The following is a 21254-nucleotide window of genomic DNA, read 5'->3' on the forward strand; positions in this document are numbered from 1 at the left end:
CCAAATAAGAGTCAAAAGTTGTATTCGTTCGATTGACAGACAGACAGGCAGACAGAACAATCTTTAATCGTCACACAGCACACGCACGCACACGCTTTGGATGGTGGCCGGTGAAATGAGGCCTCAGCCAGGAGCAGTGGGCGGCATTCGTGGACGCGCCCGGGGACCTGGTGACGAGGATCCATCGCTGGTCAGACGATGATGTGTGCATGTTTTTGGTGGGGGTCCGTACTGATGTTAGGTGGAGGAAACCCCATGTGAGCACGGGGAGAACATGCAAACTCCACACAGAAAGGCTCCTGTTTGGGAGATAACCCGCCCGGAGCACGGTGCCAACAGCGCCTCAGGCGGACCTTCTTGCTGTGAGGCAGCAGTGCAATGCACTGCGCCACCGTGCCACAAGATAGTTAGATAGAACGGCAGACAGGCAGGCAGGCAGACAGTCAGATAGATAGATGATGGATGGATGGATCGACAGACAGGCAGAGAGGCAGACAGTCAGATAGATAGATGGATGGATTGACAGACAGGCAGGCAGACAGTCAGATAGATAGATGGATGGATTGACAGACAGGCAGGCAGACAGTCAGATAGTTAGATGATAGATGGATGGATCGACAGACAGACAGGCAGGCAGGCAGAGAGTCAGATAGATAGATGGATGGATTGACAGACAGGCAGGCAGACAGTCAGATAGATAGATGGATGGATTGACAGGCAGGCGGGCAGACAGTCAGATAGATAGATGGATGGATTGACAGACAGGCAGAGAGGCAGACAGTCAGATAGATAGATGGATGGATTGACAGGCAGGCGGGCAGACAGTCAGATAGATAGATGGATGGATCGACAGACAGACAGGCAGGCAGGCAGAGAGTCAGATAGATAGATGGATGGATGGATTGACAGACAGGCAGGCAGACAGTCAGATAGATAGATGGATGGATTGACAGGCAGGCGGGCAGACAGTCAGATAGATAGATGGATGGATCGACAGACAGACAGGCAGGCAGGCAGAGAGTCAGATAGATAGATGGATGGATTGACAGACAGGCAGGCAGGCAGACAGTCAGATAGATAGATTAAAATCAAAATATCTATTAGTGTAGTCTATTATTATTATTATTATTATTATTATTATTATTATTATTATTATTATTATTATTATATTTATTTTATTACAAACATGTTCCTAGAGGATACACCGCCGACACCAAGCGGAACTATCTTTGGTATGTTCGGTATCGGGGGGGCTCCATTTGCGGTGGGACACAGGGTGACTTCCTGCTGCCTGGTCAAAACAAGTGGAGCGCCATGGGCGAGAGGGAGTAACGAGCTTGTGTTGTTTAATCCGCCCGGATCCACTTGATATTCGACCGTCCGTCGTGTTTGCGCGTCAAAGTGAGCCGCGATGCCGATTTACAACCGTTCGCCGGACCGGAGTTCCGACGGCAGGGAACCGAGTCCCAGGCCGAGGAGACGGAGCCGATCCCGCAGCCGATCCCGTAGCGGAGGACGGAGCTTGTCCCCCGACTACTTCGGCCCCAAACTCCCGAAGCCCCGCAACAGGGAACGGGAGCGGGAGGAGCGGGAACATCGGCTCCGCGAGGCGAGGACCATCAAGCGGATCCGCATCGGGAGCCCCCGCCGCTCTAGATCCCGGTCTAGGGAGCGCTACGGCCACTGGTCCGAGCAACGGGACGGCGGAGCTAAATACGGAGGATTCAAGGATGATTACTACGACCAGCAGCGGGACGACGCCCAGCGGCAGAGACAGGAGGCCTTCATTGCGAGGTTCTTTTTAAATTAAAAGTATGTTAATGATTTACGTTCATTTTTGTTTTCACCTTTTTTCAAATATTGTCTCCGTGTCCGTTTCAAAGGCGGTTACAGGAGAGGGAGAGGATCGGGGAACTGGGCTCACCTGAAGTTTGGGGATACTCGCCAAGAGTCAAGGAACCCGAGTAAGTTGGGAAAAAATGAAATCTCAATAATTGAAACATAACATTTGTTGGTTAACCCCTAATGCAGTCCCCCAAGAGGCTCTATCGGGTCCTCTAAAGGTTGGCACCTTTAGAGAATGAACATTGATGGTTTGATGATAGTTTTACTGTTATCTCCCTTACTGTAGTATAGACTGGTATGGAGGTTTGGGCTAAATCATCACAGCAATAAGAGACTAAGGGTCTGTGTCCTAATGTATTGATTGAGGTTCCTCGATATGAAAAAATGTTGATCATGGCTGTAATTAACCAAACATGCTAATATTATTATTATTATTCTTTTAAGTGTCGTTGGGTTGCTTAGTATGGTACTTGTAAAAAAAATGTAATTGTTATTATTAGGGGTCCATCCCGTAGGCACTTTTCGGGCTAAAAGTTACGCTGCAACTAAGGACACGGTTGAGGTGTGGTTAGCATCGGGACTCCGGTCTCTGGTAGTGGAACGAGATGGGTTTGTGGAGTAAGACGCTCTGTGACATCATCACCCAATTTGCTATAAATGTGCAGGTTGTGGCTCCGAACGTCCATATGCGTCGTGCGTGGTAGCGATGTAACGGTATGAAATTTCACAGCACGGTATGGTATCCACCAAAATACCGCAGTATACGGTATTTCACATTTTAGGCGTAATGCTGAATTAAAGACGAGCAACAGCACAAACTGATGCTGCGTTTCATTGGGAACTCAAAAATGTCAGTGTATGTCAATAATTGTATTGCTGCCTGTTGCCATATTTATTTTTATTATTATTATTATTTTTATTATATTAAGTTTAAGGTACAGTTTAATTTTGCTACTTCTAATTAATTTTAGACCGACTCTAGTCTGAAACTGTTTGTTGTTCCCTCAGCTCTGATGAATTCACACCAGTTGAGGAAGACGTGAAAAACAGCAGCTCAGATTCCAGCTCGGCAGGTATGTCTGTCTATCTGTCTGTCTGTGTCTGTCTGTCTGTACCCCGTACATTGACTAAAATGTAAAAGGCTGCATTTTGTATAATTTGAGAATAAGATCAATTGCTGTTTGATCTTTGCAGAAGATAAGAAGAAGAGAAAAAAGAAGAAATCCAAAAAATCTAAAAAGAAGAAAAGCAAGAAACACTCTGAAGGCAGCGATTCAGAATCTGATTCTGACGGTGATCAGGTTTTCCTGTAAATCGCACACATTTTTTGTTGTTAGTCTTTACTGTTATTTGTGTAATGTAACATGTAATACACATTTTTCAGAGGAAGAAGTAAAAAAGAAGAAAAAGAAGAAGAAAAGCAAAAAGTAAGCTTACGTGTGTAAATACACATTGTTATCTCTTCACATAAAGAGGCATCATCATGGTTGCGGAGAAATCATCTTTTTCCCTGACAGGTCCAAGAAGTCCAAGAAGAAGAAGGCCAAGAAGATCCGTAAGCAGTCCAGCGACTCCAGTAGCAACCACTCAGGGGAGGAGGAGGAGGAGGAGAGGTTGGAGGAGGAGGAGGAGGAAGAGGAGGAGGATGGGAATGAAGTGATGTGGGTGGAGAAGACCTGCATGGATGAACACCTGGTGGGACCCGAAGCTCCACTCACCCATCTGTCACAGGACGACAGACCTCTCGAGTGGGTATATTTACGCTTATCAATATTTCGTAGTGTATAAAGTCCCATGTTACAGAGGCTGAGGTTTGTCACATTGAAATTAATGTGATGTAAAGTCAATTAGGTCAAAACTACTTAAAATGGCTTATTAATTAAGATGACAATTTTATCACAATGTGATATCTTGATTTAACTAAATCCACTTAAGCTTGTAGAAACTGCAAAGAGAAAGCAAATTCCCTATATTATTGTATTAATCGAAGGATAAAGCGTGTATTTCATGCGACAATAAATGCAGAAGAATTCATTGTTTTCAATCTCCACTCATTTTGAGTGTTGTTTGCAGTTGGAATGGCACACAATTTGATTTGTTAACAAGGACTTATATTTTTCCCTCTACAGTTTTGGCCATGCACTGCTGCCGGGTGAGGGTGCTGCTATGGCAGAGTATGTAAAAGCTGGCAAGCGGATCCCAAGAAGAGGAGAAATCGGGCTGACTAGTGACGAGATTGCCAACTTTGAGAAATCTGGCTTCGTCATGAGTGGTAGCAGGTACGTAATGACATAATTGGTCCAACTTAAGGTTAAAGCTGTGGTGCTTGTGGTATTGGGCTTTGAGATTGTAAGTCACAAATTTTGATGATTTGATGTATTTAAGACTTCTTAATACTTGCCTTTGAAATGGGCTGTTAAAAAGCACCTTTCTTAAATTCTGGATTTACTACTTACTTTATGATATGAATGTGTTGGATTTTTGATATACAGTATTTATAGCTTAGCAGTAGTTATAGCTTCTGACCCTCTTGGGGGAGAATCAAGAGGTTATTTCCACAATAACTGAAGTACCCCAAATATTAAATCTCTTGTTTTATTTTTTCTTCAAGCTAATTCCAAAGTTCCACAGTAATTGCAGAAGTGTAGTTGAAGCAGTCAAGCAGTATTTCATGTGTAATTATTACTTCTGGCACCTCCTTAAGCCTGAGTAATTCTGATAAACATACGTGTAAACCTTCAGACACCGACGTATGGAGGCTGTGCGTTTGAGAAAGGAAAACCAGATCTACAGTGCGGACGAAAAGAGAGCCCTGGCGTCCTTCAACCAGGAGGAAAGGCGGAAGAGGGAGAGCAAGATCCTTTCCAGCTTTCGGGAAATGGTGTACAGGAAAACCAAAGGCAAAGAGGAGAAATAACTCTGATATAAAAGTGATTATTACGTACAACTTTTGCTGCATTTTTAATTTTTTTTAAATTAAATGAGTTATGCTTATTTTTGGGCTTGTTTTCAAAAGCAAACAATGTATTCCAGTTTTAGTATAACATGCAGGGTGGTAGAATGATTTGTAGTGAAATGTGTAATACATACTGGTCAGTCTCAGTTACTATCCTAGGACTTTTGTTTTTGTCAATATTATTGATGTATTGGCAGTTGGCCTAACGTTCATTTTTCTCTATTGTAAAGTCAAATTGTTTAAAACTGATTTGGTTAATAAATTCTCAAGTGAGCTATACATTTTCATCTTGGCTGCTACTATGAATTATGAAATGGTTTATAAAATGAATACAACCTCAGAACATAAGTGGAAAATACATAACTGCAATGTCTTACAACTTGGTTGGTTTTATAGGCAATATCTATAATATACCATACTACTGTACTGCAGTATATTGTACTATACTTGGCTGCAAACCATACCCATGACTGATCTAAATTTCTGGTGTGTATGAAGGGTAAAGTTTTACTCTGAATAGGATAGATCGTCTTAATATACAAAAACACAAGACTGATTTAAACAGTTTTAATGTACAAGTTTATTGAGTGACATTTCATGTGAGCCAGTCCTTATTTGATGTTCTCGAGCCCCTGTAAAAAAAAAAAAAAAAAAATACAAAGACATCACAATTTGGTGCGCGCAGGAAAGCTTATTACATATTTACACATAACTGAACAGTCACCTTTGATTGGTGATACGTTCCTGTTCCAGAAACCCGCTTGTCTCTCTCCATCAGATGCCACTGCCAGGGAACTCGTGCCACCCGCTTTTCCTTGGAGCAGAAGAATTTGACAAAATGGTTAAAATGTTGCACTAAATCTTTCTCCACTCGGCTGCTCCCGTTAGGGGTCGCTACAGCGGATCATCTGCCTCAAATACCTTCTGTTCTAATAATTGATGCATTTTCTTGTTGTCGTTTTCAGCAACATAATGCAGTCACATCACTAAACTGTTAGTTACATGTTTTAACTATCTTTCATTTTAGATACATTAACCCCCATAACATTTAACAATATATATACTTTTTATTCTTCCACATTTCTATCACGTGACTTAAAAAAAAAAAAAAATTCTATTAATATACACTGGAACCAAGCCAAAGCAATATACACCGATCAGCCACAACATTAAAACCACTGACCGGTGAAGTGAATAACATTGATCATCTTGTTCCAATGGCACCTGTCAAGTGGTGGGCTATATTAGGCAGGAAGTGAACAGTCAGTTCTTGAAGTTGATGTGTTGGAAGCAGGAAAAATGGACAAGCGTAAGGATCTGAGCCACTTTGATGACTATGTACGTATATGTATGTGACGAATAATCTCTTGAACTTGACAAGGGCCAGTGTGATGGCTAGATGACTGGGTCAGAGCATCTCCAAAACAGCAGGTCTTGTGGGGTGTTCCCGGTATGCAGTGGTTAGTACCTACCAAAAGTGGTCCAAGGAAGGACAACCGGTGAACCAGCAGTCATGGGAGCTCAAGGGCTCATTGATGCATGTGGGATGTGAAGTCTAGCCCGTCCGGTCCGATCCTACAGAAGAGCTACTGTAGCAACTGAAAAGGTTCATGCTGCTATGATAGAAAGGTGTCAGAACACACAGTGCATCACAGCTTGCTGCGTAGCCGCAGACCAGTGTGCCCATGCTGACCCTTTTCCACCGCTGAAAGCACCTGCAATGGACATGTGAGCGTCAGAGCTGGACCATGGAGCAATGGGAGAAGGTGGCCCGGTCTGATGAGTCATGTTTCCTTCTACATCATGCGGATGGGTGGGGTTAGGGTCCAATCTGTGGGATGCCCTGGAACAAAAAGCACGATCCACGGGGGGCCCCACCTCGCAACTTCCAGGACTCAAAGGATCTGCTGCAAACGTCCTGGTGCCAGACACCACAGGACACCTTCAGAGGTCTGGTGGAGTCCATGCCTCGACGGGTCAGAGCTGATTTGGAGGCACGAGGGGGATGTTTCCCCACACAATATTAGTGGTTATTAGTGGTGGTTTTAATGTTTTGGCTGACCGGTGTATATATCCAATAATCTACGTCCATATTCTTGTACATCAGTTTATATTTTCACATCTTGCGTTCTCACCTAATATTACAGGGGGAGCCAAAGAGGGAAAAACACATTATACAGCATATGGAGAAGACAGGTTGAACAGTTTTGCCAATGGGAGATGAATGAACCGAACACAACATCTGAACGTGAGCTCTTGACACCATTAGCAACAACAAGCCGCCCCGCAGCCCCTCGTACCTTCCCCCCGTTCGTCAGCTTGTGTATCTGTGCCGTGAACACGCCGGGGAGGATGAGACACGCCGTCATGATGCCGAAGCTGGGTAGTATTTCATACCACATGTCGTCTGCGTTGTAGGGACGCGAAGGTCAACTTAAATCGCGGCCCACGAGCCGCACCGCCCGGATTTATTGACGCCGCCACACAAAATGTCGCGCGTCCTGGCTACAGCTTGACGGTCATTCTTTCACTTCCGGGTCGCTGACCCCCCCCCCCCCCCCAGAACTTTATTTAGTAATATAGTACCAACACGACTGACTAATCAATTGTTTGAATGTCCCTTTCATCGCTTGGAAAAAAATATTTTCCAAGGCGTTGTGAAATAGTCGTAGTAAAATCAGTACATTTTGATTCGTGAATTTGTACCAATATAAATCTTCCGGTTTGTGCCGGAAACAAGGAGCTTCGGAGTGTTGAGAACCGAGCGCACAGCGACGCCTCGCGGTCAGCGGGAGTTATGGCAGACACCCGCGCGGCTGAAGACGGTACTGCAGCGCGTCGTTGCGATGGTTTCATTTAAATTCCCGATTATTAAAGTGCTGCCGTACATGCACGTATTGCTCGAATGAAATGTTTAAATGTGCTGTCTACTGAGTACAGTTATAAGGTATTTGTTTCAATGAAAGCAGCGGTACGGAGGCTGTATGAGCCGGTCGGTCAGTGACGTCAGAGCCAGGCTCCCGACATCACAATGACGTAATCGTGCTTTGGCACACGCTCCATGCTGCGTTTAAACCGGGGGCTCCGGTCTCAAGGGTCCCATCCCGAAATACTGAACCTAAAGGTTGATTGGTAGATCTATCATTTTAGCCGATATAATTAATACATTATACCTGGTTCACCCAGATTATTGGGTCTGCGTAGAGAAAACCAAACAGCACATTTTCCAAAAAATAACTGGAAAAAAAAAACCTAAATGAACGAACTAAACGTAACTATCTAAAAGTCAGTCCGTCCACGTAGAGCCTCATTGAATGCGCATGATATATATGTATATATATCGAAAAAATCCGAACAAAACAACATTTATTTGACTGCCAAAGCTGAAGGACGTACATTTTAAGCGTATAAACGACGGCTTTATTCTTGTAATACACTTCCAACAATTGCGTTTCTTTATTCTCTGGAGGAATTCTATCGAGTTCATTCGTTTCGGTTTATTTTCACTTCGTCTGTTCACGTATCCGCCCCTCGACGCCCCCCCCCCCCCTCCCGTCGTTAGAACACAAACCTTCTGTTCGTGCGTGAACAGCGCCACCTGCCGCCGCGACGCGCCGCCGCGGCCGTTGTTTTCACCGGAAGTGCCCGGACGAGGCGCTCGGCAGCGGCGGCCGCTAGCTCGCACGGAGGTAAACGGACGACGGGCGGACGGGAAGCGACTTCCGCCGTCCGGCAATGAAGGAGGACAAGGAGAACACGCGCCCCAGGGACAAAAAGCTCCAACTGAGGTGTGAGGACGGGGAGAGGACGGAGAAGCCCAAGGAGAAGAAGGAGGCGATGACAAAGGTGGACGTTGCTAACGTTAGCTAGTTGCCGATCTCTTCCAGCTCTTAGTGGCTGTTTGGGCGGTGACCCCCGATCCCGAGGAGTTGCTGGTTTGTAAACTTGCCGGGTCGTTCGAACGGAGGGTACTAGCCTTCATCCCTCTCAACCCTTGAGTCGAATGGACATATAGGATATCCATATGAAATATAATTTAAAAAAAAAAAGTCTGTTTAAAGCAGACCGTGGTTGTATAAATTATATTTACATGTAGTCATTTAGCAGACGCTTTTATCCACAGCGACTTACAAGGGAGAATAACATTCGAGCTACTTGGCTTTAGAATCTAACTGAGGTTTATGTTGTATATGCAGTGTGTTTGGGTTTCGTCTTTTATGCTTTACGCACACGCGGACGCACACACACACACTCTCTCTCTCTCAGTGTGCGCTTTATTAGGAACACCTGTATAATCCAATGTAATCCAATACATAAGATCGGCCATACATTTTGCTTTATGTTGGCTATAATGTTCAGGGGTTTTTTGTTTTTTTTTGTACCCTGTCATAGAGGAGGTGTGGGAGGGCAGAAAACTAGAACCGCCTCTCAATATAATGTAGTTCCGTACAACACCACATTTAACAAATCAAACACATTTCCTGCTCTATGTCATCAAACACTGAACACTATAAACTTTGTAAAAGTTGTGAATTCGTGGCAGAGCTGGTGTATTGGATTACATTGGATTGTACAGGTGTACCTAATAAAGTGCGCACCGAGTCTCTATGTGCTTTATGAATGCATTGACTTTTCGATTGTCATTTTGTAGTGATCACTCTCTATTTCTGTACTAGATCGTGATAAGACGTTTACCACCCAGTCTAACCAAGGAAGAACTGGAGGAGCAGCTGCAGCCTCTCCCAGAGATGGACTATCTGGAGTTTTTCTCCAATGACACCAGGTATTAAACTACTGACTTTCAACCCTTTTCATCATGGACTGTCAAATGTATTACGTATTAGGCCACAGAGCACATTTGATAACATTTAGTCCCTGGGACCCTAATGTGAAAAGATTTTCATATAGATATGATTAAGTCCAAACCTCTCCACATAGCTATACTGTAGTTGCAGGTATAACAGTGGAACTATGATCAGAGCAGTAATTATTGTACGTTCTCTAATGTTTTTTAATGTCTTGTAAATTAAACAATGGTTAAGTTGAACTATGACTCATTTTGCTGGGGACCCCCTGGAATCTCCAGAAGGAACCCTGGGGGTCCCTGGACCCCACATTGAGAACCACTGTATTGGACAATCTCTGCTTCTTAACCTTATAATCCACACTTACTCTTTCTTTTCTTTTTTCTTTTTTTCAGCCTTTATCCTCATCTCTTTGCAAGGGCATACATTAACTTCAAAAATCAGGAAGATATTGTCCTCTTCAGAGATCGATTTGATGGATATGTTTTTATAGACAACAGAGGTACGGAGGGTTTTCATTGACTTGAGCATTTGAAGTGTGTATTGGAAGCACAATTGTTTCTTCATCCTACCTCGTGTACATTGTTTGTTTTTGTTGTGTTTTGATTTTACAGGACAGGAGTATCCCGCTGTTGTGGAATTTGCACCTTTTCAAAAGATTGCCAAGAAAAGGAGTAAAAAAAAGGACGGGAAGTCTGGTACAATAGATGATGGTAAATATAATAGCATATAGAGAAGTCACTCATGGCCATTTTTTTTAATTGCATTTTTTTAAATCTATGAATTAATCTATGCTATGAACTCAGAACATTATATGACAAAATAATGCAATAAGGAACATGATAAAATGTATGTATGTGTATGTTAATAAATGCAATTATGTGCGTACATTTGTATTTCATTTTTAGATCCAGATTACAAGAGATTCCTGGAGATATACAACGGAGATGACGAGAAATTTACATCTACGCCCGAGACTCTGTTGGAGGAAATTGAGGCAAAATCAAAGGAGCTCGTAGGTATGTGAACATTGTATTCTCCAAATCCATTATCTATTAACTTGTTCTGATATTATGAATGGAGATTGCTCTTAGAGGACTGTAGCGCAATTTCAAATCATTGTTGTAACCCTCCTTTGTGCGCCCGACAGCTAAAAAGACAACTCCTCTCCTGGACTTCCTGAAGAACAAACAGGTAAACATGCTCAGTTGAACGGCGGCGATGGGTCCGGGGAACTCAATTCACGCAGCGAATCTGACGTCAGGTTCTAACTTTCACCGCCTTCAGAGAATCAGGGAAGAAAAGAAAGAGGAGCGGAGGAGGAGGGAGCTGGAGCGCAAGCGCATCCGCGACGAGGACCGTCGCAAGTGGCGCGACGAGGAGCGGAGGAGGCGCAAGGAGGCCGAAAAGCTGAAGAAAACGGATAAATCCTCGGAAAAGGAGAAGGAGCACCTGAAGGAGGAGCCAAAGATTAAGGTGGGCGCCGCAGAGAAAGGGAGACGTCCTCCGTTCGCTAAATATTCAGTGTTAAAGTGGAATAACGGGTGAGCCGGTTCTTTTCCCCGAGCAGCTCCTGAGGAAACCAGAGCGAGGGGACGATGACGACGCAGATAAAGGTAAAGAGAAGACCAAGAGACCAGAGCGCCCGGGCAAAGATGACAAAGCTTTGGGGAGTGCCGATCACAAGAAGAGACAGAACATAGAGATTAAGGAGGACCGCGGACGGAAGTAAGTAAAGTATTCTTAGAGCTTATTGTGCGTCATCACCGGGTGTCATGACATTTCACTGCATATATGTATGACCGCATGTATATGTATGTGATCAATTATCACTTGAACTTGAATTCCGCGTCCAAATTGCTTTATCATCTTTTGTTTAAATTCACGTAAATATATATATACATCATATATTTGTATATTCAAGAGGTTTATTTGTCACATACTTATACATACGTTCATACGTACAGTATATGCAGTGAAGTGTCTTTGCAACGCACCCAGAGATTAGGCACAATAGTTACCAAACCGAACATAATAACTAACCTAATTCCTGCCTAGCAACTAACTCAAACTAACTGATTCCTAAAATGTCATGCAGTCAGCGAATAGAAAATGTATAAATAAAATAGAAATAAATTGAGACTCAAAAATATAATACAAAGTGGGCGTACAAAATAGAAGGGAACAGAGTTATGTATATGGGATAGGCCATTTGTATATACAGATATGTGCAGTGAAGTGCATGTGAATAAATTGAGTATGGAGATAAATGATGTGGTATATACTTCTTACGCCTCACACAGAGTGGACGAAGAGGGACGCAAGGAATTACGCGACCGCGACGCCGACCGGGACAGGGAGCGCGAGAGGGAGCGGCGGCAGAAGGAGAAGGAGCGCATCCGGCGCCAGGACGAGGACCGGAGGAGGCGGCGGGAGCGGCAGGACGGTGAGAACACCTTCAGGAAGCGAGAGGAGGAGGTGAAGAAGGAGAAGGACCGGGGCTGGGAGAAGAAAAGGGGGGAGAGCACCGGCGACTCCGCCGCTCACATGGAGAGGCCCGGCAGGGACAACCGGAAGGAGGAGAGCGTGAAGCGGGATCGTCTGAGGAACAAGGTGAGGAGTCCGGGTTCTCCCCGGGATGAACGTTTAAAATAACAAGTTTCGATCGCAGGTTTACCATTTCTGTTTATTAAAAAAAAAAAAAAAAAACGTATGCGTCCGCCGCAGGATCGCCCTGCCATTCAGCTGTATCAGCCGGGCGCCAGGAGCCGCAACAGACCAGGAAGTGAAGGTGGCGGCGGAGGAGGAGGAGGAGGAGGAGGAGGAGGAGGAGGAGGAAGAGCTGGAGCGGGAGCGGGAGGAGGGTCGGAGGCCCACGTTGGCGAAAGGAAGCCGGAGGGCGAGTGTAAGAGGGCCAGCGACAAGGGCAACGACTGACTCACCTCCGATTAAATTGTACGTTAACTCAGGCCTGCAGAGCTCAAGAGAGGAGGATTGTGGGACCGGGTAGTCACAGGTGCCGCAACATTCCATCAGGGCTGCATCCAGTGCTGTGTTAATACGGGCGGGGCGGCTGGGGTGCGACAGCGGTGCCACGCGGTGCCTGAATGTGGAGCCGTTTCAGATCAGAGGGCGGGGAGACGGAGGGGAAAAGCTCGGAGGCGGCGAACGCCATGCAACTGGCCTTCGGACGCAGTAGTTAATGCCAAAGCTTCCTCGCTCCACGTTATCTCAAAGTGACCTTATAGTAGTATCGTTATTCTTCCACTGTTCGTCGCAGAGTTAAAAATCCTGGGACTTCAGCTCGATAAGCGGTGCGTCAGTGCCATACCACTTAGAATTAAAATGTAGCGCAACACGCCTGTCCTGTCGTTCTCTGTTAGCGTCCTGGGTGAATCAATCGTTTCTTGGATGTGTTTATTTACAGGCATTGTAAAACATTTACAGTGCCTGTAAATATGAACAAGTTCTGATTTTTCCTTTGTTGACATAGTTCCCTTTAAACCAACATCACCGTTGGTCCGTTGGTTGGATAAAAAAGTCTTTCTTGTGGGATGTGAGATCAATTCAGCTGATGGTTCATTCATACTGCGAATGAGGAGAAACAGCCATTTATGACTAAAAACAACTGTGAGACCAATGCCTTGTTTCCAGCCTGCATGCGATCTTTAAACAGTGTCATCGATATGTGGCCTTCCCCTTTTTGTATTTGAGATGCCTCTCCTGTTGAAAAAAAAATATATACATCCAATAAACCAACAATAAACAATGTTGCTTATCAATTGTTATGTGTTATTGTTTTATCTTCCTGTATGCTGAAGATGGGAAGATACATGAACACTTAAGATGAATAAGTATTAGACAAAAATCATGATTTTTATATGTGTGTGTGTATATATATATATGGGAACTCTGTTTGGTTTCCATAATAATGTAAGCCGAAACAAAGAAAATATCTACATATCTATATACAGAAGTCAACAAGGACGATACCGTAGCAGTACGTGTTAATGCTATGAATGGTAGTACTGGTAAATGTGTATCATCACTACACATTTTCACAGTTTGCATATATTACTCTACTAGTGTAACGCACAGTAGATTTGTGTACAACCAATATTTTATAAATATATCTAGTCTGGAAAGTCTGAAAATAATTACTATAACAGCATTCCTGATAATAACAATAATAGGGTAAATCGTATTAATGGTGATAATTATAAAGTAATAGTAGTACTACTACTACAGTAGCAGTAGTAGTACTACTACTACTGCTAATGTGCTCTCTTAATATCCGCGTGGTGTCGCTGTCTGTAAAACGGCATAGCTGCTTGGCGCTCGCTCATTGGGCGATAATAATTACATCGCTTCCTGCTTCCGTCCCTTCCCTCTCTTCGACCACCGCCATAGTGGGGACAGCACTGTGGCCACAATGGTAAATTGAAATCGTCAAACATCCTTGCGATTTGCGGGTTTTTAAACTGCATCTGCAGTCAACGTGAACGTAGTTAATTTGACCGGTACCCGGAATGTGTAAATTTATGTCATTCTACCATACGCGTTTTATATTTGTTCTGACGTTGTTAGGCGTAGAGCGGAACCCTCTCTGCGCATGTAAACCGGCCAGCTCGTTGTGCCCGCCCTGCCCCGTGCAACGTGCACAACGCTGTTGTTTTTAAAAGCTACCGCTGTATTCGTCCCTGCGGGGAGCCCTGTTTTATTCAGCCGTAAATCCCGTGTGGGGATGCCAGGTGCGTGGCGGTGGCGGTGTTGAAATGCTTGTGTTTACCTGGTGCCTAACGCTGATCTCCTGTGTGTAGTCGTCCCACAAGACCTTCAAGATTAAGCGCTTTCTGGCCAAGAAGCAGAAGCAGAACAGGCCCATTCCTCAGTGGATCAGAATGAAGACCGGCAACAAGATCAGGTGAAGCCGCTGGGGATACTGGGCTTAGGGGCTTTGTGGCTCCTTCGAATGAATATAATGGGAGAATCGTGTTACCAGGTTCATTGATTTTGTTTTATTTTTTGTCAAAGGTGCTTCTTGCATCATAGTAAACATTTTTGATGCTCTAAAAGTAGTTTATCGTGAACCCATCCGCTGAATCGTTGACCCAAAGAAAACCAAAAATGATGTAGTTCATAATTTGACCTGTTTCTACACTTGCGCCATACCAAATGCTAGTACTTGCCTTCAGTACTTTTGAGTAACAGAAGGGTTGTACTGCATTGGCAATTTTGCAGCAACTTCTAGTACAATTTGAGAATATAATATTTAAGACTTACTGATTTCTAGCACGCACAACTATTTATAAACTGCCCGCTTGTCTAGATGATGGACTTGTCACGTTGTGTGGCCATAGTTCAATGCATTTCAATTCATTTATCCACTTAAATGTCAGTGTCCCCTCAACCCAACCCGATCTAGTAATGACTGGTTGGAGAAGGACACGGGCTTCTTTTAATCTCTGTGACCATCTTACACTAGAATATTTGAACAGACCCCAGACTAAATGTAAAGCTGTTTGTATCTCTGTTCTATAAAGCAGGTCTGCAATTGCAGTACTTCAGTTTTGTGGAGTATTGTCATTAACCCTGCTGAGAGCATCATTTCGCTATGGACACCTTCTTCTTCTTCAGTGTTCGTGATGAGGAGGCGGCTCTGTGGCTTAGACATGTTGGAAGTGCTCGATCAGCTTTTATTCCAATTGACACTTTGATTTTTATAGTGAACTTGGGTATTTTTTAATATTCAGAACTCCTAGTTGGCTATCAATCTTACCACCATCACTTGATTACTGATGAAAGTCACTATGGTTTATGCTAATGTTTCTGTTGATCATTTCAAAGGGTTGACAGAATTGTTACAGCTTAATATCATTGTTGGGATTTTTAGGTGGTCATTTTATAGACTTAAACTTAAAGGTTGGACTTGAATACATTTTAATTGGTTGGTGGATACTGTACTTCCTCCCAGTTGGTCAAAAGTGGTTTACAATGTTAAAACGTGAATTGCTCTACTACAACGCATGGCCCAAATTAAGAATTCCCTGCTTCACCATCGAAGACTCCAATATTCCATAACTGAGGAGTTATTAAAGTTCAACCTTATTTACAAATTAAAGCATACACTGCCCAGGTTGCAACATGTATGGCCACAGCTATGTTTTTGAAATGTGAAAATATTGCACTAAACCAAGTCTCTACTGGTTCCAAACATTGAACATGACAAACAAAACTTGTCATGGCTTCTCAGCCACCTGGGTGGTCGAGAGCCTTGCTCTGTTGACATTGCCAATAAAAGCTGTGACTGACAAATGTTTCTTTGAGCTCATGTGAAATTGTTTTGCCTTTTACGTTTCAGGTACAACTCCAAGAGGAGACACTGGAGGAGGACCAAGCTTGGCCTGTAAACCTGTGGCAGTTTGGCGCTGCAGCCTCCCCTGCGCGTTACATCCGCAAAACCCCCTGGAGACGGGAGAGAGCCATGCTGCAAAAGTGGTCTTTTTGTACAAATACGCTGGTTATGGTTGTTTGACAATTAAACGTATAAGATCAAACCAGTTTAAGGTTGTGTTTTATTCTAATAGAGCAACATCTGTGCAGAACACAATGGTATAATACCGTTGTTGGTGTGTTTTTTGGGAGGTGGCCCGGTGCCTTTTGAAATGTTTGCCTTTTCAGTGGAATGACGTTCTGAGTCATAACTAGATCTGCAGAGGGTTTTTTTTTTAATTTTTTGGAATGAGGTTGGGTTAAGTTTACCACTGCCCTGGAAAAAAAAAAAACAGAAATTTTGCACTGTAGCCCCGTCACGGAATATCAAAGAATTCCCCACACTGCCCTGGAAAAAAAACCAAACCTTATTCCATCTGCAACTATTTCAGGACGAATGTATAACTGTCTGAGAGGCCTGTACACCCCTAGCCCCTCCTGAGAAGGTCTAATCAGCAAAAAAGAACCAGGGGGGGAAAAAACCTGTTAATGGGGTGAGACCCTTCCCATGACCCTGTGTTGATTCCTTTCAGCGGGAACCATGTTGATACTGTGCTCCTGGGGAGCGTCGGGGTCCCCTCAGTCATTACCCTACGAAGGAGGCGATCATCTGAAATTAGCAGGTTAATAACACAGCAGCTGTTAACAAGACGGTCGCGGAGTTTTGAATCAATGATCCGGAACTCCACAAAACGGTGAACGTCGGCCGCCACTTGTGACTCAGCACGCACAACACCGCCGCGGCAAGGGCGAGCGCTCTGCTGCAGCGTCAACTTCTCTTTCCGAACAGAGAGAAGGAGGAGAGGACGCTTCTGAATTCCGAGAGCCTCCAGCTCCCGCTCCTCGCCGCCCTGGCCCCTGCGGCGGCCGCTGCTGCCACCGTGGGCGGCATGGATCCCACCGCATCGTTGACATTCTGCTCCTCGTCCCAAGCGCCGAGCAGCTCCCTCATGTCCGCCGGGGCGTCTCCCCGCAGGTACTGCCAGGCTCTCCTCCCGCCGTAGTCCATGGCGTCTACGTCCGCCCCAAAGGCGCCGACCAGCAGCTTCACCACCATGTACTGGCCGTGCGCGGAGGCGACGTGCAGCGGGGTGAGACCCCCGCCGCCCTTCAGGTTCACGTCCACCCGGACGCCCACGCTCTCCGCGTGTTTCAGCAGCTTGACCAGCGAGTCGTCCTGGCCCCGCTTGGCCAGCCAGTGCAGAACCGAGAAGCCGCTGATGAAGTCCTTCCTGGTCAGTAAGTAAGGGTCCTCCGCCATGAACTCCAGCATGGTTTCATAGTTCCCGTCCACCGCGGACAGCATCCACGCGTGTTCCACGGGGTACAGAGCCCATTCCGTGTCCCGGTACCCCCCCTCCGCGGCGGACGGGACCCCGCACGGTGCCCCGTGAGAGTTGGCGGTCGGCGGCAGCTCCTTCGGCGGCCTTTTACGCGCGGCCGACGCGAGCGAACTCCGCTCCGCTCCGCCCGCGGGAACCCAGCTCGGCGCTCCCGAGTCGCCGGCCGCTCCTTCCCTCTGGAGCCTGGACCTCCGCGCGGAGGCGCCGGGCATGACGTGCACGCCGTACGCGGACAGGCGCTCCGCGAGCCCGCGTCCAGATGTCCGGCCGTCCGTGTTCCGGGCCGGTGGGCGCGCGGTCGCCTTGCTTTTGGGAACGGTTCCCCCGGAGAGGTCAGTGTGCGGGGAGTCGCCGCACTCACCCATCATGTAGTCGTCAACCACGGAAATACCGATTTGGTTTGACAAGACAATGCTTCCCTCTTCGAGAATAGGCTCGTCCTCTGCCCGAGGGAGGGGGATAGACAAATACAGACCTAATTCACACAGAAATTGCAGTCTTTATTCAAAAAACAAAAACTAGTCTGCTGGACGTCATTGTCGACCAACACTGCAGGTGTGGCTCACCTGTTACTGCCACTCCTACTATACAGGACCAAAGTAATGATTTCCATGTTGCAAATCTCCATATGCTGAGGTTATAAAAGGCGCAAATCCCAACTGTCACTCCTCTTCCCCATTAGAGGAATTGAAACAAAGTACATTTGAGTCCCCTGGCCGAAACCCAGTGACACAACCCCACATGTGACCACTCACTGGCTCCTGGGAGGAGGAAGTGCGGGAGCAGCCAACCAGCAGGCTGACAGGCACCCAATTCATCACCTATGAAATGATAAGGAGAGTCCGGGGAACAACACTTTCATACCTAGCGCCATTTTAAAAACACTTTATTTCAACAGAGTAAAAGGAACAGAACATCAAAAACACCAAAACAACAACAACCCCCATTGAGTGGGCACAATCTAGTCAGACTCTGGAGGGAAGTCAACAGTCAACTCGTTGATTGTCTGAAGAAAGGCACCGAGCTCTGCGGCACCGTAATCTGGGAGAGAGAGAAACGGGGAGAGGTCAACGGTAAATGTGTCTACCTTCCCAAAAGTGGAATCAATCCACCACAGCAAACAACCATTTTACTTGAGCGATACCTGAACATGGCAGTTTTACTGGGGACTGAGGCATGTATGGTTCAAAGTCTTCCTCGGGTAGGCGCTGAGCCGGTGGAAAACGAGTCAGTCCAGGCAGCGCGAGACAGCCAAGACGAACCAAATCCTCGGGGATGAAATCTTTTTCAAACTCTGCAATTCAAATACAAAAACCCTGAAGAGACTAAAAGTCTGGAAAAAGGAAAAGTTACAATTTGCAAGATTTATAACGGCCAGCAAGTTATTCTTTATCAAAAGGCGGATGCTGAAAATGCATGCTCCGAATTGTTCCATGAGCAGCTGTCTATTAGGTTTAGATGTCAGCTTTTCAAATCAAGCAAAATCAATGTCAGTATACCCCACCATTAAAAAAAAAAAAAGAGCCATTCTACAAGATACTTGCATGAAAAGCATCCTGTTAATACATTAAAGAAAAACATGAATTTGAGGTCACTGCATGAAAAAAATAGTTTAAGAGAGCCAGAGTTAATTTACATTTACTAGCGGCCATGCAGTATCCCGGTAGGTGCGACTGTCACAGTCACCTAAAAATGCCAAGTGGAGGAGTTTCATTACTGAATTCCCAGAAGTACAAAAACTACAAACAACGTGGGAACCTGAAGCCGTAGTCGCCACAGGGCAGTTTCACATCTCTACCAAGAACGACACTTTAACCCCTCCACCCCCAGAGCGGAGGCCTAGGTTTGAGCAGCTGGTGTTCTGGCGCGGCACTAGGTCCCCAACGGAATAAATAAGTAATGCGCCGCCCTTTAACGCCCGGTCAGGGCAGCAGCAAGTTCTAGAGTCCACCCCCACCCACCCACGACAAGGCGAACCCATTTTGAGCAAAAACAGAACAATTTAACGTCACGTCAGCTCGGGCAAAGTGAAAAGGTTCGGCCCGACAATTACCCAGTGGGTCATAAGATATGAATCTCTCAATGGCTTGGTATTCCTCCTCTTTGCACTGCGGAAGACTCTTGATTTTAGCTCCCTGCGGTGGGGAGGGAAGAAAAAAAAAAGTAAGCAAGTTAGATTTTCATATTCTTTAGAGCTCAAAAGATGTGTAAGAGGCAGTTGTCAGTTCCCCGTATCCAGGAGCACGTATGAGCACTCTTCCAGTTCGACCAGCAGAGAGACGACGAGGACCATTTGAAGACCCTGTGTTTATCAACTGCTTTTCTTCATGCCGAAGGAAAAAACGAGAAGAAAGTAAACAAGTTTCGAAACTTGTTTTGCAGAGCGTTTGCGTACACAAGCACTGTATCTGCCCCCCCCCCCGACCTGAGGCTTCTGGGCCTTGACCTCCCGCCTGGCCGCCGCAGGCGTCGACGCGATGTTGTTGACGGTTGTCAGAGCCTTGCGGCCGGACTGCAGAGGGGTGTGGAACCTCTTGGCGTGTATCGGGGTGGTCAACATGTTCTCTGCAGACAAAGCACAGCAAGGTGTGACAGACGCACGTCAAACCGGGGTTAATCCTGGAATTACCCAAATTAAAGTCAAGGACTTAAGTACTTTTTAAAGCACCATTCTTACATTTTCAATGTGATCTTCATGGAAATATGACCCAAGTCATTTATATCAGTATATCTACTATATTATATTCATCTTATTGTCATCTACTCTGATAAGTGTCTACATCCAATAACGCTGGATTCAATTTACATTTCCCTGCATTACTTTCCAAGCACTTCAGCACCAATGGGGCTATTTTCAAGGCGTTGCAGCGCTTTACTTTCTGAGGAGTCTAAATCCAAGCACCCCGGGGACACGGTAAGAACCCGTGTCAAACCGTTTACCCCAAGGCTGACATGTACCTGGAGCAGAGTGAAGTCTGTCGCGCAGCTTCAACGCGGCTCCGTGGACGTTCGCGTCCTCCCTCTCCGCAAAGACCAGGTGCGCCATGCTCCCCGCGCTCGACCCGCTGGCGCTCGTCGGTCAAGACGGACCCTTCGCAGCGTAACGTAGACCTCGACGCGAGAGGGCACGCCTATCACTCGGCAGCGATGGAAGTTCAAGAACGTACTCCCCTCAACATCTTATTCCAACCAACCTGGGGAGACAGAAAAAAACAACCTGAAATGTTCTCTTTATATTTCAGTCGAACCAGCGTAACGTGATAACGGGCAGCGCCGCGCAGCGCACAGACGCACCCGCTCGACTCGACAAAGCGCGCGTTCTGTGAGCTTGTTAACAGGTCGGTTGAAAAAATATGCACGTTCTTAAAACGGTGGAACTCAAGAACATCGGAATAAATTCGCGAAACAAAACAAACAAAAAAAGCCAAACAAACCGTTGCGCTGTTCCCTGAGCTTGTTTTGCTTTGAAGCAGCGGGGGCGTGGGCGCTGCGCCTTGGCGGCGTGTTTTTAAATGATATCCCATGATGCAATTGGTTCACTGACGCTGCATTCGAGTCGTGTGGGAATTCAGGCTCCTCCGAGTCATTCGGTCGCAAACAACGGCTTTTGACCTCGTCTGAACCAAGGGATTTTTTTTTTTTGTGTGTGTGGGGCGTCAAGTTGGAGACGTCGGGGTTCGAAGCAAAACGCCGAGTTTTTCCAAGTAGTATTTACGAATTGAAAGACGACGTGAACCGCTATTCCCGCCTGGGATGCTACCGATTACGATCTCTCCTCTGTTATGAATGCAGCGTAACATTAAAACCGACACT

General features: G+C 45.7%; 5 protein-coding genes across 7 annotated transcripts; 3 read left to right on the forward strand and 2 right to left on the reverse strand.

The window, feature by feature from the left end:
* The first annotated feature begins 1286 nt into the window (after positions 1 to 1286).
* On the forward strand, positions 1287 to 5080 carry nkap (NFKB activating protein). The gene is made up of 8 exons (XM_080008006.1): positions 1287 to 1794; positions 1884 to 1964; positions 2854 to 2918; positions 3040 to 3138; positions 3230 to 3272; positions 3363 to 3593; positions 3975 to 4124; positions 4588 to 5080. Exons 1-8 carry the CDS (start codon positions 1412 to 1414, stop codon positions 4760 to 4762), a joined length of 1227 nt encoding a protein of 408 aa, XP_079864132.1. The 5' UTR covers positions 1287 to 1411; the 3' UTR covers positions 4763 to 5080.
* Positions 5081 to 8443: 3363 nt separating this feature from the next.
* Positions 8444 to 13377, forward strand: upf3b (UPF3B regulator of nonsense mediated mRNA decay). 2 transcript variants are annotated; one of them, XM_080007861.1, is made up of 10 exons: positions 8444 to 8647; positions 9478 to 9584; positions 10002 to 10108; positions 10221 to 10319; positions 10515 to 10625; positions 10757 to 10800; positions 10894 to 11082; positions 11177 to 11334; positions 11910 to 12219; positions 12334 to 13377. In XM_080007861.1, exons 1-10 carry the CDS (start codon positions 8537 to 8539, stop codon positions 12541 to 12543), a joined length of 1446 nt encoding a protein of 481 aa, XP_079863987.1. In that variant the 5' UTR covers positions 8444 to 8536; the 3' UTR covers positions 12544 to 13377. The 2 variants fall into 2 exon arrangements, with proteins under 2 accessions (XP_079863987.1, XP_079863988.1); XM_080007862.1 differs by having other exon boundaries at positions 8618 to 8736.
* A 588-nt stretch (positions 13378 to 13965) lies between these two features.
* rpl39 (ribosomal protein L39) lies at positions 13966 to 16167 on the forward strand. Its single transcript, XM_080007830.1, has 3 exons — positions 13966 to 14041; positions 14427 to 14530; positions 15968 to 16167. Exons 1-3 carry the CDS (start codon positions 14039 to 14041, stop codon positions 16014 to 16016), a joined length of 156 nt encoding a protein of 51 aa, XP_079863956.1. The 5' UTR covers positions 13966 to 14038; the 3' UTR covers positions 16017 to 16167.
* A 700-nt stretch (positions 16168 to 16867) lies between these two features.
* On the reverse strand, positions 16868 to 17806 carry sowahd (sosondowah ankyrin repeat domain family d; the record flags this gene model as incomplete). The annotated part of the gene is made up of 1 exon (XM_080008232.1): positions 16868 to 17806. One exon carries the CDS (start codon positions 17804 to 17806, stop codon positions 16868 to 16870), a length of 939 nt encoding a protein of 312 aa, XP_079864358.1.
* A 504-nt stretch (positions 17807 to 18310) lies between these two features.
* Positions 18311 to 20914, reverse strand: pttg1 (PTTG1 regulator of sister chromatid separation, securin). 2 transcript variants are annotated; one of them, XM_080008517.1, is made up of 6 exons: positions 20876 to 20914; positions 20400 to 20635; positions 19867 to 20006; positions 19495 to 19576; positions 18586 to 18735; positions 18311 to 18482 (listed from the first exon to the last, which is right to left on the reverse strand). In XM_080008517.1, the coding sequence occupies exons 2-6, from the start codon at positions 20485 to 20487 to the stop codon at positions 18403 to 18405; spliced, it is 540 nt and encodes a 179-aa protein (XP_079864643.1). In that variant the 5' UTR covers positions 20488 to 20635; positions 20876 to 20914; the 3' UTR covers positions 18311 to 18402. The 2 variants fall into 2 exon arrangements, with proteins under 2 accessions (XP_079864643.1, XP_079864644.1); XM_080008518.1 differs by lacking the exon at positions 20876 to 20914 and adding an exon at positions 20736 to 20842.
* Between the last annotated feature and the right edge of the window lie 340 nt (positions 20915 to 21254).

This window comes from Zeus faber (assembly GCF_960531495.2).
Source record: "Zeus faber genome assembly, chromosome: 10".
NCBI classification, from domain to species: Eukaryota; Metazoa; Chordata; class Actinopteri; order Zeiformes; family Zeidae; genus Zeus; species Zeus faber.